Source organism: Cataglyphis hispanica, chromosome 11 (assembly GCF_021464435.1).
Source record: "Cataglyphis hispanica isolate Lineage 1 chromosome 11, ULB_Chis1_1.0, whole genome shotgun sequence".
NCBI lineage: Eukaryota > Metazoa > Arthropoda > Insecta > Hymenoptera > Formicidae > Cataglyphis > Cataglyphis hispanica.
This window is the reverse complement of record NC_065964.1, coordinates 5,520,184-5,537,675: the sequence shown is the minus strand read 5'-3', so window position 1 is coordinate 5,537,675 and position 17,492 is coordinate 5,520,184. Positions and strand designations below refer to the sequence as shown.

Genomic DNA, 17,492 nt, shown 5'->3' with positions numbered 1-17,492 from the left:
GGAGAAACCTGAATACCGATCCTACTTGTTAATGAAGAGTACTTTACAGTAGTATTTTAATAATGCGAATTGCGCTCGCGTTGAACTGTTTTTCAAGAGTCTCGAAGAGAACAGCAGGAATTCGCTATTAACTGATATTATTTTCGTGACGTTACTCTAATCGATATTCTCTCTCTCTTTCTTTGGGAGAAACCTGGATACCGACCCCGCTTGTTAATAAAGAGTTTCGTTACACTATATTTAGTGTCAAAGGAACAAATAATATGTATGTCCATAAAATATAGTGTGTATCAGCTGTTAATCCATCTGACATGCCCGGAACTGTTTTGCGAGAATCGAATATATGTATAACAGTTTCATTGTTATAGAGGAGGTACATTATTCCTATTTTTAATTCTGTGACTCATTCCAAAGGCTAAGCCATGGGTCGTTCATTAGTTGATCTCGCGTTGCCGAAGTCGCAGCGTTTCTTCAAAAATTATAGATGCCACTTGGAATCGTTACTATAATATTGTTTGCAAAATATCATCGCTCACTGGTGTATGGCCGTTTTTAAAACCAAGAACAAGAGTATTCCGCGTTACTCTACTGACAATAACTATTTTAACTCTTTTTATCCCTCAGGTAAATCAATATGCATATTAATGTGATCGACGCAAAGAATTTATAGCAAAAATTGGAAATAATATTTTCAGATAGCATATCAATTTACATGCAAGAAAGATATACACTGTACTTTCGAGGCAAGTACGTCGTATCTGCTGACAGTGGTGGCTGTGTTAAAAGTATACACATTCCAATTAAACATTAGTACAGTACGTTTTATAATATACATGTCGTAATTAAGTATTCCCGCAGGATCATTTTTGAAAAATAGTTTGAAAAAAAAATATAAAAAAAAATGAGAAATTTTAAATTGTTTCTTAATGTCTTTTTTTTATTGTATTTTCATGGATTATTTCATCAAATCGAGAGAGAAAAATTTTGCTATCAATCGATGTTTTGCCAGATTAAAAATCTTACCCGACACCTGTTCGTTGATTGGAAAGAAATTGGAAGTTTCGAAGAGTACGAGATAATGAAGTCGTATGCTCAGAATAGTCGACGACTTTGTCTGATATATTCGGGTGAGAATTGAGACATATGTTTTATTCTCGCTGCACCTCTTCTGTATTTTCGTCTTTTGTCAATCTTAATTTATACCTTGCAGTATATTGTTCAATGGCGGTATTTACGTTTATGTCAGTGTCCCTTACACCGTTCGTACTCGATATCCTATCGCCCCTCAATCAATCCCGTCCGGTGCTACCGCCATATCCGGGATACTATTTCGTGGACATTCGCGAATATTTCTTTCCAATTTTCTGGCACTCTCTCGTGGCTTGGCAGATTCTTATGACCGGCATAATCGCCCACGATTGCTTGTATGTCACTTACGTCGAGCATATTTGCAGCATGTTCGCCGTGATTGGGTAAGAGCATGATTTAAGACGCGAGTGCGTATATAAAAGTCGGATTAAAATGTTTATTGTATGTAATTTATTTGAAAAATATCGTTGAAATCAATGAATCGTACGAACTTTTTGCAGATTTCGTTTCGAGCGTTTATTCCAAAATTGCGATAGCCCAATAAAGATCGTTGATATGAACGATATGTATCGCAAGAAAGTTGCGTTTATCGTGAATACGCATCGAGAATCTTTAAAGTAAGTATATAAGAGCGAAATCTAACGTGTCCGTTTAAAAATTAAAAAAAAAAAATATCCAAAAACGACAAAATTTATTTCGCAGTTATCTCACTTTTTACTTGTCATAGATTCGTGGAACTTCTAGAAGATACCTTCAATATACCATTTGCCATACAAATGTTAATAGTAACAGTAGGAATGAGCGTTACTTTGTTACAAGTACTAATTAATTTATTATATATAAAATTGTACTCAAAACCTGCAAAAGATTCAAACATTAGTCTTCTTTTATATTGAAGATCTCACAGCAGAACAGCGATATACTGGACTCGATAAGATACATATTATACGTCATTGGTCAACTGATCCATTTATTCTTCCTCAGTTTCGAGGGACAAAAAGTGATAGATCACAGTCTGCAGACACGCGATAAGATGTAAGATGTTCGTTCTCGAATTAATTCACAAAATGTCGGATTTCTGCTATTTTACATTTAGCTCGCGTGTTTTTACAACGTTGCAGATACAATAGCGCTTGGTACAAAGCATCTATAAAATCGCAAAAGCTAAGCATGCTGGTGATGATGAGATGTTATCGGCCAAGCTTTTTAAGCGCCGGCAAAATTTTTATTTTTTCTTTGGAAAATTTCACCGCGGTAAAACATACATAATAGTCACGAATCTTACTTTGGAGCTTTCTCAATATATGGTATATATATGTGTGTGTGTGTGTGTGTGTGTGTTTTATAGGTTCTGCAAACTTCGATGTCATACTTCACGGTGCTCGCGTCCTTTCAGTAGCTTGTGATATCTCTATATCTGACAAATAGCATTTCGACCTCGTGTATCTCGAAAAAACATCACACACATTATGCTCGTTATAGTATAATTACATAATTTTATTTTTCACGTAATATGTCAAATTTATATATCTAACTTGCAAAAGCACTTTCTTGAGACAGTATTGTAATCATGGTTTTAAACTTTTAAAAATATTTACTTAGAAAAATTATCATAAATTTTTGTTTTTATTATTCGGAATGATGATCGAGTGATAACGACGCAACTCACGATATCAGGACATTAATTAATATCGAGATCCAGTAATGAGTTTTACGCACAGTCCTAATATGTATTAGAAAATAAGAATGTAAAAAATAAACAAATTTTGATATTCGCGTTAGAGTTTATTATGTTTTAATTAATAATACTTTTAACAATATTTTTCGGCTATTATTTTATTTTTTTTTTTTTTTTACCTTAGATTTGCAATACTCCTTGAAAATACTTTCTCGTCGTTTGCTATACAAATCCTAACAGTTGTAAAAGTATTAATTTAGTAAAAGTGAGTTATTTATAATTTGATAAATATGAGAATTTTGAAAAATATAATACATTAATGCTACAATATCTATATATAAAGATAGGTAGAGGAAAGCGTAAAAATTTTTAACTTATCCATATTTAGATCTTGCAAACTTTGATGTCGTATATTACGATTATCATCCTTCAACGAATAAATCGATAGCCGATGATTATAGTAGCATGTGCAAAGTGAAACATATTGCTGCAATATTTTAGAGGAATATAAATGTTATATCTCATTACATATATATATATATATATATATATATATATATATATATAAACTACATAATTTAATATATAAAATATATATGTGCAAAACGTAATGAAGTGTTATTTTGTTATTATGACTTACTTATTTTATGCTTTTTCTCCTCTGATTATACAGTAATATTTTAATAATGCGAATTGCGCTAGCGTTGAACTGTTTTTCGAGAGTCTCGAAGAGAACAGCAGGAATTCGCTATTAACTGATATTATTTTCGTGACGTTACTCTAATCGATATTCTCTCTCTCTTTCTTTGGGAGAAACCTGGATACCGACCCCCGCTTGTTAATAAAGAGTTTCGTTACACTATATTTAGTGTCAAAGGAACAAATGTTATGTTTGTCTATAAAATATAGTGTGTATCAGCTGTTAATCCATCTGACATGCCCGGAACTGTTTTGCGAGAATCGAATATATGTATAACAGTTTCATTGTTATAGAGGAGGTACATTATTCCTATTTTTAATTCTGTGACTCATTCCAAAGGCTAAACCATGGGTCGTTCATTAGTTGATCTCGCGTTGCCGAAGTCGCAGCGTTTCTTAAAAAATTATGGATGCTACTCGGAATCATTATTATAATATCGTTTACAAAATATCATCATTTGTTGGCATTTGGCCGTTCTTAAAACCAGCGACAAGAATACTTCGCGTTACTATACTGACAATAGCTATTTTAACTATTTTCATCCCTCAGGTAAATCAATATGCATATCTAATGTGATCGACGCAAAGAATTTCTTGCAAAAGTTGAAAATAATATTTTCAGGTAGCGTATCAATTTACATGCAAGAAAGACCTGCGTTGTATATTTGAAGGGAGTACGTCGTATCTGCTGACGATGATGGCTACGATAAAGGTTTATACATTCCAATTAAACGTTAGCACAGTACGTTTTATAATATACGTGTCGTGATTAAGTATTCCCACAGAGTCAACTTTAAGAACAACAGTTTGAAAAAGGAAATAGAAAAAGTTCAAATTCTTTCTTAACGTCTTTCTTATAATATTTTTATGGACCGTTTTATTAAATAGTAAAGAAAAAATTTTGCTATTAATTGATGCTTTGCCAGATTAAAAATCTTACCCGACACCTGTTCGTCGATTGGAAAGAAATCGGAAGTCCCGAAGAGTACGAGATAATGAAGTCGTATGCTCAGAATGGTCGACGACTTTGTCTGATATATTCGGGTAAGAATTGAGACATATGTTTTATTCTCGCTGCACCTCTTCTGTATTTTCGTCTTTTGTCAATCTTAATTTATACCTTGCAGTATATTGTTCAATGGCGGTATTTACGTTTATGTCAGTGTCCCTTATACCGTTCGTACTCGATATCCTATCGCCCCTCAATCAATCCCGTCCGGTGCTACCGCCGTATCCGGGATACTATTTCGTGGACATTCGCGAATATTTCTTGCAAATTTTCTGGCACTCTCTCGTGGCCTGGCACATTATTATGACCGGCCTAATCGCCCACGATTGCTTGTACGTGACTTACGTCGAGCACATTTGCAGCATGTTCGCCGTAATTGGGTAAGAGCATGATTTAAGACGCGAGTGCGTATATAAAAGTCGGATTAAAATGTTTTTTTGTATGTAATTTATCCGAAAAATTTCGGTGATATCAATGAATCGTACGAATTACTTGTAGATTTCGTTTCGAGCGATTATTTCATTATTGCGATGGACCAATAGAATTCGTTGATATGAACGATACATATCGCAAGAAAGTTGCGTTTATCGTGCGTACGCATCGAAAATCCTTAAAGTAAGTGTATAAGAGCAAAATCAAACGTTCGTTTAAAAATAAAAAAAAAAAATCCAAAAGCAACGAAATTTATTTTCCACAATTATTTAATTTTTTTTTTGTCATAGATTAGTGGAACTTCTAGAAAATACCTTCAATATACCTTTTGCCGCACAAATGTTGATAGTAACAGTAGGAATGAGCGCCACCTTGTTACAAGTACTTATTGATTTATTCTAAAATCGTACTCGAAACCTGCAAAAAATTCAAACATTAGTCTCTTTTATATTAAAGATTTCACAGCAGGACAGTGATTTGCTGGAATTGATAAGATATGTGTTTTACGTCATTGGTCAACTGATCCATTTATTCTTTCTCAGTTTCGAGGGACAAAAACTGATAGATCACAGTCTTCAGACACGCGATAAGATGTAAGATGGCCATTTTTGAATTGCTTACAAAATATCGAATTTCTGTTAATTTTGACATTTTACTCGCGCGTTTTGACAATAAATTGCAGATATAATAGCGCTTGGTACGTAACATCTATAAAATCGCAAAAGCTAATCATACTGGTGATGATGAAATGTCTGCGGCCATGCTTTTTAAGCGCGGGCAAAGTTTACATTCTTTCTCTGGAGAGTTTCACCGCGGTAAAGCATACATAATTGTCATAAATCCCACTTTGAAATTTTTTAAATATATTATATGATATATGTGTGTGTGTGTGTGTTTCATAGGCTTTACAAACTTCGATGTCCTACTTCACGGTGCTCGCGTCTTTTCAGTAACTTGCGATATCTCTGCATCCCACAAATAACTTTATTTTAAATCCATGTATTACGAAAACATCACACATTGTGCTTACATATTATATTATAATTACATAGATTTATTAATCACGTCAAATTTATATATCTAACTTGTAAGAGCATTTCTTAAGATAGTATTGTAATCATGATTTTAAAGTTTTAAAAATATTTACCTAGAAAAATTACAACCTTTTTATTTTTGTTTTTATTATTTTCAATGATAATCGAATGATAATAAAATGACTTACGATATCAGGACATTAATTAATATCAAGATCCAGTAATGAGATTTACGCACAGTTTTAATTTATACAGGATGTCCCATAATTCGCGGATCACCCGTCGTGTGCATATAAAGGATGTCAAAGTGAGTAGGAAAGTCCTTTACCACTTTACGATTTTTCTAATAATTATTGAGATATTCATTAAAAAAGATCAGCCAATCCGCCTTACAGTAAGACGTTTCTTCTCATCGCGCGCTTGTATAAGGCCGATCTTTTTTAATGAATATCTCACTAATTATTAGGAAAATCGTAAAATGGTAAAGGACTTTCCTACTTTGACATCCTTTATATCCGCGAATTATGGGACACCCTGTATATTAGAAAATAAAAATGTAAAGGCTGCCAGTGCTAAATATCTCCGTAAGAAAATAAAATATGCATGTCAATATTACATGTCGGTCAGATCTGTTACATAGCAATTTTGACATGTCACATGTTTTCGCAATATTCCGCAGAGACACTATAGCCATTAAATTGCATTGATATTTAAAAAAAATATTTTATTTGGAAATTCTGATCCATACGCATGGCAGAAATGTGTGTCGCTGATTGACAGGCTTTCATTCGCATCACATTGTATGCGTCACACTCTATGTGTTACAAGGCATGACATGCGAAATTAAAGGTTTCCAACATGTGGTATTTTCACGTGAACATTTTATTCTCCCGCTGAAACATCGTCTCCCTGTTTGGAGAACGAAACGAGAGATGTAGTCGACTGTGCACCGTCGTGGGGGCGAAATACTTCTCTGAAAAACTATTAATATCATTACGGATTATGGAGTCTGTTTGGAATTATTATTACAGTGTGACGAAGAGAATGCTATTATTGGCTGGTCAGTGGCCCTATCAGAGAAGAAAAGACAAATTGCTCCGTGTGACTGTGATAACTATGAGTTTGATTTCCTTTATAATTCCACAGGTTGCTTTTCTCTATATCTAATAAGGAAAAAATTAAATTAAAAAAAAAAGTGTTTAATTTAAATATGTGATGGTAACGATTTTTATAATTTCTATCAGTGACAATGCTTTTAGATTGGCAAGTTCATTCTGTGCGACAGAGATGTGCAATGTATTTTAGTGGTTACATCGCCGCATCTACTTACACTTATGATTTTGATAAAACTATATGCATGCCAATTTAACAGTAGCAAAGTAAGGACGTAAAAAAGTATATTATACATTGATAAAAAAAAAGCTTAATGAAATTTTTAAGATCACTCATCACAATTACAATCTGTCACAAAATTAATTACCTGATAAAATTTACGCGAGATATTTTTCTAGATTAAAGATCTCACTGATCAGCTGCATAACGACTGGAAAAATTTGGAAATTCCAGAAGAATACGAAATTATGAAAACTTATGCTGCAAAAGCAAGACAGTTTTCTTTGATATATACGTGTAAGGATAAACCGTTCGATTCATATTTTATATATAATGAGAGATAAACGATTTATTTTGTATGTTGCAGTGTATTATTTGCCAGCTCCTGTTCTATTTGTATTAATTAGCCTCACACCGCAAATATTAGATATCGTTTTGCCGCTCAACGAATCTCGTCCTATAATATTGCCGCACGAAAGCCACTACTTTGTTCGCGATGACGCGGAATACTTTATTTATATTTTTTTCCACTCTCTTGTGGTTGTAATGATAATTTCTATAGCAGTACTCGCACACGATTGTCTGATCTTCACTTATATTGAGCATGTTTGCAGCGTTTTCGCAATAGCTGGGTAATAACTTATTTTTCTTACAATTTTTGTATAGAATAAAATTTATTCAAAACAGAGTCGAGATATTTAAATGTTAGCAGATTTCGTTTTGAGAACTTGGCGTGTAATGAGAATATTGATATGTCAAATAATAATCCAGATCACATTTACAATAAAAAAATAGCATTGTCCATTGACGCACATTGGCGAGCCTTACAGTAAGTATGTAATATATCATAAAAAATGTTGTATCATAACGAAAATTTATTTGCCACAGATTTGCGGAGCTTCTTGCAGATACCTTCTCTATAAGTTTCATCATACAAATATTGATGAATACCATAGTGATGAGCGTTACTTTATTAAAAGTATGTGTTTAATTGTTAAGAATGTTAAATTTATGATTCTTGCACATATATTTTGAGATCAAATCATTACTCATACATTTGCAATTAGTACATAATTGTGAAAAATTAAAATATATTTATCGCGTTTTCGAGATCGCAACACAATTAGACGACATTACGGAAGCAGTGAGATATGGATTATTAATTATTGCTCAATTGATTCATTTATTCTGCTTCAGTCTGCAAGGACAAAAATTACTAGATCATAGTCTACAAATACGTGACAAGATGTAAGATATCGATTTTAATTGTAAAATATATAAATCTGCCATCGATTCCGAAATTTTGCAACAAAAATGGGAAAGCTTTGCGTTCGTTAAAACGGTTTTATTATTGCAATGTTGCAGATATAACGGCTCGTGGTACAAAATACCTGTGAAATCGCAAAGGATGCTTATACAAGTGATGAGAAAGAGTTTGCAACCAAATTTTTTGACCGCCGGCAAGATTTATATTTTTTCCCTCAAAAGCTTCACTACGGTAAAAAATATGTTTTTATGAATGTTTTAATATTACAACGTTTCATTCTTTTAAAGTTTTTTTTTTAAATCCTTGTTAAATCCTATTTTTGAAGGTATTACAGACTTCGATGTCGTATTTTACCGTTCTCGCATCTATCGACTAATCAATTGATAATAGCTTCTGGGTAGTATTCTGTATAAACCTAATAATGTCATGACAAAGACAATGATTTTCTGATTATATTATGAATTATAATATATAATTAATACGTATACATAATTTTGATTTTTATTATATAAAAAGTTATCATATTAGCTGCACAGTCGCATATAATTAAAACATTGTTTAAATATAATTCGAAATTTATATTGTTTCACGAAATCAGAAAGATACCTGCTTGAATAAGAAATGATGAATAATAAACAATAAGTAAGTACGGATAAGTAAAATTTAATATTTAATAATATTTGTTTTTATTTAAAAGTATTTAGTGCACACTGTGATTATGGTGAAGCTATTCACATGGCATTTTTAAAATAGCAAAGTAAGATAATATGAAATTCTTTTTTTACTTTTTTATTATGCATTAATTAAAACATAGCTTCTTAAGTTTCTACGGCTATACCCAATCATAATCTTTTATAGTCAATCAATCATAAATTATATGTAAAAATAGTAAAATATGTAAAATATTTCATAAGTTTTAGGTTTATCCATCGCACTCACAGAAGTCTACAATGACTATCTAATAAAGTTTAAATTTTGATGCATTGAAGACACATTATTAATTTTGAAATTTAGCAGCGCCAAGATTTTTAATTTCTTTTTTTTAATTTTTTAATAATTTTTTTTATTTTTGCATAAGATTTTACTTTTTAATTTCTTGTATAAATCTTTATTATTTAATTTCTCTAAATTTTAAGTTTTATTTTATGTTTTGTTTTATATAAAAATTTATGATGCTGCACAATCGCACATAATTAAAATAATTTTTAAATATAATCCTAAACTTACATTGTTTCACGAAATCAGAGAGATACTTGCTTGAAAAAGAAATAAAGAACGTTGGATAATGAATGATAGAAAAAAAATAATATTTATAATGTTGATAATATTTTTTTCTCTATTTTAAAAATTTTATAATAAAGCATATAAAGTTATTGCTAGTTTTTTGTTTAAAAATTTAACTTAATAATTCACGGTCTGCATTCGCTCTTGTTTAAAAAATTTTTAAAACCTTTATGTTTTATTGGGTCGTTCGGAAAGTAATTTTGTTTTTTTTTTTCATTTTTTTGTTTCTTTTCTTTCTAAAAAAAAAAAACAGAGAAAATTAAAAAACGAAATTACTTTTCGAACGACTTATTATTTCTCAATAAACACGTACTACTAATAGTTCGCGTTTTCTTCTAAATTCACTAATAAGATTATTATGCTGACATCAAAAGCAATGCACCACATTGTATTTAATTCATATATTACAATTATATACTTTTATTAATCATATAATATTTCACCATGTACGCAATTCATAAAATTCTTTAAATTCATCATTGCTCAAAATTTCAACTTTCCAAAAATTTTTATCTAAAACTTGCTACAATCTTTCCATCTTTATTGTTTTGTTCATGCAATTCTAATCTATTCTTAAAAGAAGAACATTATTAAAATATTTTCTTAAAAGAATAAATATGAGTGTAAATGTTAGACGTTGAAAAATTGTTATATTTCTAATTTTCTGTGTGTTACATTTCGCAATAATCTATACTTAGACACCATGGAATTTGTATCCCATCAATCAATATATATGTATAGTCGACACTTATTCTATGATATTAAAAAATTGATACGAATTGTACGGCAAAGAATACTATCCATTGACAGGCATTCATTAACGTACGTATTATGGAGCGACATGCGAGATTAAGCGTTTTCGATGTACAATATTTTTACGTAGTACTTTAAATAATACATAGTACTTTATTCTTCCTCTCTTATTCGTTCCTTATAATAAAATATGACGAAAAATGTAGTCGATTGCGCGCCGTCGTGAGCGAAATTTCTCTCTGAAAACTATGGAAGCCGTCTGGAATTATTATTACAGCATTACGAAGAGAATACTATTATTGGTTGGTCAGTGGCCTTATCAGAAGAGAAGAGAGAGATTATTCCGAATGACTGTAGTCACTATAATCTACCTTTCTGTGATGGTTACGCAGGTTGTTATAATCGATTACGGATTATTTTCCTATAATTATGGATAAATAAAATTCAAAAATTGTTTGATTAAAATAAATATAATGTATAAAACGTTGAGTTCTATAATCTGCTAATCACGATGTTTCTAGGTGGGAAGACTCATTCAATGTGACAAAAACGTACGATGTATCTTAATAAGTATACCGACGATGCTAATGTATATTATAATAATGGTGAAGCTATTCACGTGCCAAATTTATAGTAGCAAAGTAAGATAATATGAAAATTTTTTTTCTATAATCGAAACACAACTTCTTGAGTTTCTACGGTCATTCACGATCTACAAACATAAATTGTGTGTAAATAGTTTTATAAGTTTCTAAAATTTATTCTATTAAATTCATCGCAATCACAGAACTCTACAATGGCTATAAAATAATAATAAAGTTTAATATTTAATATAATTATTTAGATTAAACATCTCACCGATCAATTATATAGCGATTGGACAAATTTGAAAAGCTCGGATGAATTAGAAATTATGAAAACCTATGCAGCAAAAGCAAGATTGATTTTTTTGATTTATTCCTGTGAGAATAAATTATTCTAATCTCATTTTATTATATCATATATAACAGATGTAATTTGTTTCCTTTTTATTGCAGCATATTATTACATATGTTGTCCCATGTTTCCACTATTTAGTCTCACACCACAGATATTAGATATCGTATTGCCTCTCAACGAATCTCGGCCTATATTAATGCCTCAAGAATGTCATTATTTCGTCAATGACGATAGAGAATATTTCTATTATATTCTTCTCCATGTTATAATATCTATAATAATAAATATAACAGGTCTACTCGCGCATGATTGTATGATCTTGACTTACATCGAACACGTTTGCGGCATCTTTGCTGTAGCTGGGTAAGAATAATTTGTATTTTTCTTCTTGTTATTTTAATATAGCAAAATTTAGGAAGCTGCTAATTTATTGTTTAAATATATGTAGATTTCGTTTTGAAAATTTAGCACATAATAACGATGTAGAAAATAATAATATAAAGATATACAATCAAAAAATAGCATTATCCGTTCATGCACATTGGCGAGCTTTACAGTAAGTATATAATAATGTGTTTTTATTTAGGGTGCCTTCTATTATACTTAAACTCGTCAAAATTTCGGTAATCAATAAATCGAGCGAATTTCCAAAAGGTTCTTTTTTCTTAGTTTATCTGTTCCCTATACGCTCCCGAAGTTTTGAAATTTAAGATTTAATTTGGGGACACTCTGTATATAAGAATAAATGAATAAATGCTTAATGAAAAAAAACTCTCAATATACATTGTATATAATAACACTTATTTGCCATAGATTCGCGGAGTTTCTTGAAAATACCTTCTGTGTAACTTTAATTATACAAATGTTCATAGTTATCACAGCGATGAGTGTCACTCTTGCGCAAGTACGTGTTTAATTGTTAAAAGTATTGCAATTTTATCTTGCCTCATTCGCACATTTTAAGAATCAAGTTATTACTTACGTTTATATTATAATCATCTAACGAATAAAAAATTAAAATACATTTATTTCATTCGAGATGGCGATGCAATTAGAAAACACTTTTGAAACGACGAGATACATAGCATTTATTATTGGTCAGTTGATTCATATATTCTGCTTTAGTCTACAAGGCCAAAGGTTGATAGATCACAGTTTACAAATGCACGAGAAGATGTGAGATGACGATTCCAATTCTAAAATATAATTTCACGATCAGTTAATAATAAAAAAATGTGATCAATGAAACGCATAATATTGCTGTAATTTTGCAGATATAAATGTGCCTGGTACAAAATACCCGTGAAATCGCAAAGGCTGATTCTAAACATCATGAGAAGAAGCATGCAACCGAATGTTTTGAGCGCAGGCAGAATATACATTTTTTCACTGAAAAGCTTCATGACGGTAAAGAAGAAATTTTCATAAATTTTGTAATATTATATAACATGTTTTTGTAAAATTATTTTTAAAAATTTACTCTTATCTTAAAGGTTCTGCAATCTTCGATGTCATATTTTACTGTACTTGCGTCCTTCCAATAATCAATGATCAATATATTCAAATAGCATTATGTAGTTTAATATTATGTGACAATAGAGATAATTGCATTTAAATAAATGTGTACCTTTAAATCTCATTTAAAAAATTGTCTTGCTTTGTGCGCTGTCAAATATAATTGCATGTAATTTTCAATTTTTCAAGTTTCGCAAGTGAAGCTAAATTAAAGTGAAGCGAATGAAGAAAAAAAACGCAAAATTGACAAATTTATATATCTAATATGCAAAAACCTTTTCTTATCTTAACGATATTATTGTAATCATGATTTCAAAAATTCAAAAATATTTTCCTGGTGAAATTACCATAATCATTTTATTTTTATTTTTATTATTCCGAGTGACAATCGAGTGACAATAAAGCAATACTCGATAACAGGATATCATTAATATTAAGATATCAATTAATATCTGTTACATAGCAATTTCAATATATCATATTTTGCAATGTTCTGCATAGATACCATGCATAGAGCCAATAAATTGTATGTGTATTTAGAAAAAAAAAACTTTACTTGAATTATTTGTAAAAAATAGATTTTTATGAATGCTTTAATATTTCAACGTATTCTTTTAAAGTTTTTTTTTTTTTTAAATCCTTGAGATTCCTATTTTTAAGGTATTACAAACTTCGATGTCGTATTTTACCGTGCTCGAATCTTTCGAGTAATCAATAATCGATAATTAATAATCGATTGCTTCTGGATAGAATTTCCGTATAAATATATTGATGTTGTGACATAGACAATGATATTCTTTGATGAATTATAAAATTATAATGAAATCAAGTTTAATGAATTATAGTATGTAGATAATTTTAATTCTCATTATATAAAAATTTATCGTGCTGCACAACCGCACATAATTAAAATAATGTTTAAATATAATCCTAAACTTTCATTGTTTCACGGAATCAGAGAGATACTTGCTTGAAAAAGAAATAAAGAACGTTGGATAATGAATGATAGAAAAAAGATAATATTTATAATGTTAACATTTTTTTCTCTATTTTAAAAATTTTATAATAAAGCATATAAAATTATCGCTAGTTTTTTGTTTAAAAATTTAACTTAATAATACACGGTCTGCATTCGCTTTTGTTTAAAAAATTTTTAAAACCTTTATGTTCTATTGGGTCGTTGGAAAGTAATTTTGTTTTTATTTTTTTGTTTTTTTTCTTTCTAAAAAAAAATAAAAAATTTTTAAATTAAAAACGAAATTACTTTTCGAACGACTTATTATTTCACGATAAACACGTACTACTAATAGTTCGCGATATTTCTAAATTCACTAATAAAATTATTACACTCCCATCAAAAGCAATGCACCATATTGTATTTAATTCATATATTACAATTATATACTTTTATTAATCATATAATATTTCATCATGTACGCAATACATAAAATTTTTTAAATTCATCATTGCTAATCAAAATTTCAACTTTCCAAAAATTTTTATCTAAAACTTGCTACAACCTTATCATTTTTATTGTTTTGTTCATGCAATTCTAATCTATTCTTAAAAGAAGAACAATTCTTACATAGTAATAAAATTGTATCCATTTCAAATAAATCTTTTGTTTTTGTTTTTATACAAATATATCTTAAACATTAAATTTGTTTATGTCACAAAGATAATTAAAATAAAATAACTAATTTTAATAAATATATTAAATCACATTATATATGATTATATATTCTTCATTATTGTCGAATCTCAACGCCTCTTTTAGTGGTCCAAACAAATGATACGTATTCCAGATAAACAATAGCAAATCATGTAGTTGTAATATATCAGAATAAAAAGTTAAGATCGTATCGTCACTAATGCAAAATGCAAATGGGAAATATTTTATAAAATACAGAATGGAGAACCTGTTCGCATAAATGCAACATAAAAATTGCAAACATTTGTATGACAATTTGGTGTATCATGTCTCTCAATAATCTATAGGCAGACATCCTAGTATTTACATCGGACTACTAAATATAGGAACAGAACGCTGGGTCTGCATTTATTTTTTTAGATATTATAATCGATACATCCCGCACGATAATATATCATCTCTACCATTTGACGAGCTGTCATTTATTATCGTAGTATATGTAGTATATTACATAGCGTGACACGTGAGATTAAAGGTTTTCATGTAAGTAATATTTTAAGTAGCATTTTCACATATGGCACTCTATTTTTTTCCAATGAAATTTTATTCGTTCTTTACATCGGAAAAATTTAATCGACTACGCGCCGTCAAGGATAAAGTATCGCTAAGTAAAGCTATGGAGTTTGTCTGGAATTATTATTACAGTGTGACGAAGAGAATGCTATTATTGGCTGGTCAGTGGCCCTATCAGAAACGAAGAGAGAGGTTGCTTCGAGTAACTCTAGTGACTATGACCGAGCTTTCTGTGATGATTCCACAGGTTACTGTATCTACTTATAAATTTTCTATCTAATAATTGTGAAAATAGAATTAAAAAATTATTCGATTTAAATGTGACATAAGCATTGTCGACCTGTATAATACGATGTTTTAGATAGGCAAATTTATTCAATGTGACAGAAATATGCATTGTATTTTTATGACATTACCGACATATCTAATGCACACTGTAATTATGGTGAAGCTATACACATGCCAATTTAACAGTGACAAAGTAATAATTCAAACATTTATATTATGTATTGTTTAAAAAATATTTTTGAAATTTTTGCTGATTTTCTTTACGTTATCTAAAATTTGATATCTATGAGAGATACTTTTCTAGATTAAAAATCTCAGTGATCAGCTGTATAGCCATTGGAAAAATTTGAAAAGCCCAGAAGAGTACGAAATTATGAAAACGTATGCAGCAAAAGCGAGATTATTTTCTCTAATATATTCCTGTAAGGATAAAATTGCTACATCTCTATTTTATATAAGGCAGATGTAAAAATATTTTATTTTGTTTGTATTGCAGCATATTATATCATATGTTGTCCTATGTTTATCTTAATATCCCTCACACCGCAAATATTAGATATTGTGTTACCGCTCAACGAATCCCGCCCTATGTTAATGCCTTATGAAGCCCATTATTTCGTCCACGATGACAGAGAATATTTCTATTATATTTTCTTTCACGCTCTTGGAGCTATACTAATAATTATAACGGGTATACTCGCGCACGACTGTATGGTCTTGACTTATATCGAGCATGTCTGCAGCATCTTTGCTGTGGCTGGGTAAGTTTATACTAATTTTTACTATACTAGTTCTTTTTTATGTTCATTTTATATAAAAAATTTAGGAATGTTTTAATGATTGTAGATTTCGTTTCGAAAACTTGGCGTATAATAAAGATACAGATTTGATAAATAATAATCTGATTAACATGTACAATCAAAAGATAGCTATCTCTGTGCATGCACACTGGCAAGCCTTACAGTAAGTGTATAAAATATATTCTGTATCTTTAAAAGATGAATAAATTAATAAATGCTCGCCCAAAAAGATACAAGTACAAGAAGATTTTCAATACAAGGCGTTTTTGTAATATTGTTTTTTGTAATTATTTGTAGATTCGCGGAACTTCTGGAAGATACTTTCTCCAAAACTTTCGCCATACAAATAGCGATAGTTACCGTAGCGATGAGTATCAGTTTACTGCAAGTATGTGTTTATTTAATAAGAATATTGTAATTCAACATACGACGCATTTAGAAAATAGAATATAACGATTCATGTTTTTAATTAACAAAAGTTTGAAAGATTAACATATATTTACCGGATTTGAGATGGCAGTGCAATTAGATGATATTCTGGAAACGATGAGGTATACGGCATTTGTCGTTGGTCAGCTGATCCATTTATTTTGCTTCTCTCTGCAAGGCCAAAGATTGATAGATCACAGTTTAAAAATACACGATAAGATGTAAGATGACGATTCCAACATTTATAGTCTGCGATTGATTTAAAGTCAAATTAAAAAAAAAATTGATCATTTAAATATCTCACAATATTGCAGATACAATTGCTTGTGGTACAATATGCCCGTCAAATCGCAAATATTGCTTCTAAACGTGATGAGAAGGAGCTTGCAACCAAATATTTTAAGTGCCGGTGGAATTTATATTTTTTCCCTAAAAAGTTTCACTACGGTAAAGAATAGATTTTCACAAAAATTATAATCTTCAGTATGTATATAATTTCGTTTCTTTAAACATTTAAAAGAAAAAAACATTTGCTTTTATTTTAAAGGTTCTGCAATCTTCGATGTCATATTTCACCGTACTTGCGTCTTTCCAGTAATCAATGATTAATATATTCAAATAGTATTTATGTACAAACTTAATAATATTATGTGACAATAGATTATTGTATTTAGAATAAATATGTGCATACGTACCTTTAAATCTCATTTCAAAGATTAT

At 30.0% G+C, this 17,492-nt stretch overlaps 3 protein-coding genes across 3 annotated transcripts; all 3 read left to right on the top strand.

Moving 5' to 3' along the window:
- Positions 1-343: 343 nt before the first annotated feature.
- On the top strand, positions 344-5,891 carry LOC126852951 (uncharacterized). Its single transcript, XM_050598250.1, has 19 exons — positions 344-373; positions 439-624; positions 696-815; positions 1,010-1,127; positions 1,211-1,472; positions 1,590-1,706; positions 1,817-1,907; positions 1,988-2,124; positions 2,211-2,343; positions 2,438-2,484; positions 3,872-4,016; positions 4,089-4,208; positions 4,393-4,510; positions 4,594-4,855; positions 4,974-5,090; positions 5,198-5,288; positions 5,364-5,500; positions 5,590-5,722; positions 5,810-5,891. Exons 1-19 carry the CDS (start codon positions 344-346, stop codon positions 5,858-5,860), a joined length of 2,415 nt encoding a protein of 804 aa, XP_050454207.1. The 3' UTR covers positions 5,861-5,891.
- A 1,052-nt stretch (positions 5,892-6,943) lies between these two features.
- LOC126852847 (odorant receptor 4-like) lies at positions 6,944-8,975 on the top strand. The gene is made up of 9 exons (XM_050598086.1): positions 6,944-7,087; positions 7,201-7,320; positions 7,453-7,570; positions 7,641-7,905; positions 7,986-8,102; positions 8,162-8,252; positions 8,385-8,521; positions 8,639-8,771; positions 8,866-8,975. Exons 1-9 carry the CDS (start codon positions 6,944-6,946, stop codon positions 8,914-8,916), a joined length of 1,176 nt encoding a protein of 391 aa, XP_050454043.1. The 3' UTR covers positions 8,917-8,975.
- A 1,822-nt stretch (positions 8,976-10,797) lies between these two features.
- On the top strand, positions 10,798-17,474 carry LOC126852950 (uncharacterized). Its single transcript, XM_050598249.1, has 18 exons — positions 10,798-10,969; positions 11,099-11,218; positions 11,422-11,539; positions 11,615-11,879; positions 11,965-12,072; positions 12,330-12,420; positions 12,556-12,692; positions 12,791-12,923; positions 13,010-13,055; positions 15,243-15,502; positions 15,617-15,736; positions 15,848-15,965; positions 16,040-16,304; positions 16,390-16,506; positions 16,641-16,731; positions 16,857-16,993; positions 17,087-17,219; positions 17,320-17,474. Exons 1-18 carry the CDS (start codon positions 10,826-10,828, stop codon positions 17,368-17,370), a joined length of 2,454 nt encoding a protein of 817 aa, XP_050454206.1. The 5' UTR covers positions 10,798-10,825; the 3' UTR covers positions 17,371-17,474.
- Positions 17,475-17,492: the final 18 nt, after the last annotated feature.

Bases quoted from the DNA above. Each gene is read 5' to 3' on its own strand.
- LOC126852951 (XM_050598250.1), top strand. From the start codon at position 344: ATGTATAACAGTTTCATTGTTATAGAGGAG. The intron at 5,289-5,363 runs GTACTTATTGAT...TTTATATTAAAG, and splicing joins TGAGCGCCACCTTGTTACAA to ATTTCACAGCAGGACAGTGA. The intron at 5,501-5,589 runs GTAAGATGGCCA...AATAAATTGCAG, and splicing joins CTTCAGACACGCGATAAGAT to ATATAATAGCGCTTGGTACG.
- LOC126852847 (XM_050598086.1), top strand. From the start codon at position 6,944: ATGGAGTCTGTTTGGAATTATTATTACAGTGTGACGAAGAGAATGCTA. The intron at 8,103-8,161 runs GTAAGTATGTAA...TATTTGCCACAG, and splicing joins GCACATTGGCGAGCCTTACA to ATTTGCGGAGCTTCTTGCAG. The intron at 8,253-8,384 runs GTATGTGTTTAA...CGCGTTTTCGAG, and splicing joins TGAGCGTTACTTTATTAAAA to ATCGCAACACAATTAGACGA.
- LOC126852950 (XM_050598249.1), top strand. From the start codon at position 10,826: ATGGAAGCCGTCTGGAATTATTATTACAGCATTACGAAGAGAATACTA. The intron at 12,421-12,555 runs GTACGTGTTTAA...ATTTCATTCGAG, and splicing joins TGAGTGTCACTCTTGCGCAA to ATGGCGATGCAATTAGAAAA. The intron at 12,924-13,009 runs GTAAAGAAGAAA...CTTATCTTAAAG, and splicing joins CACTGAAAAGCTTCATGACG to GTTCTGCAATCTTCGATGTC.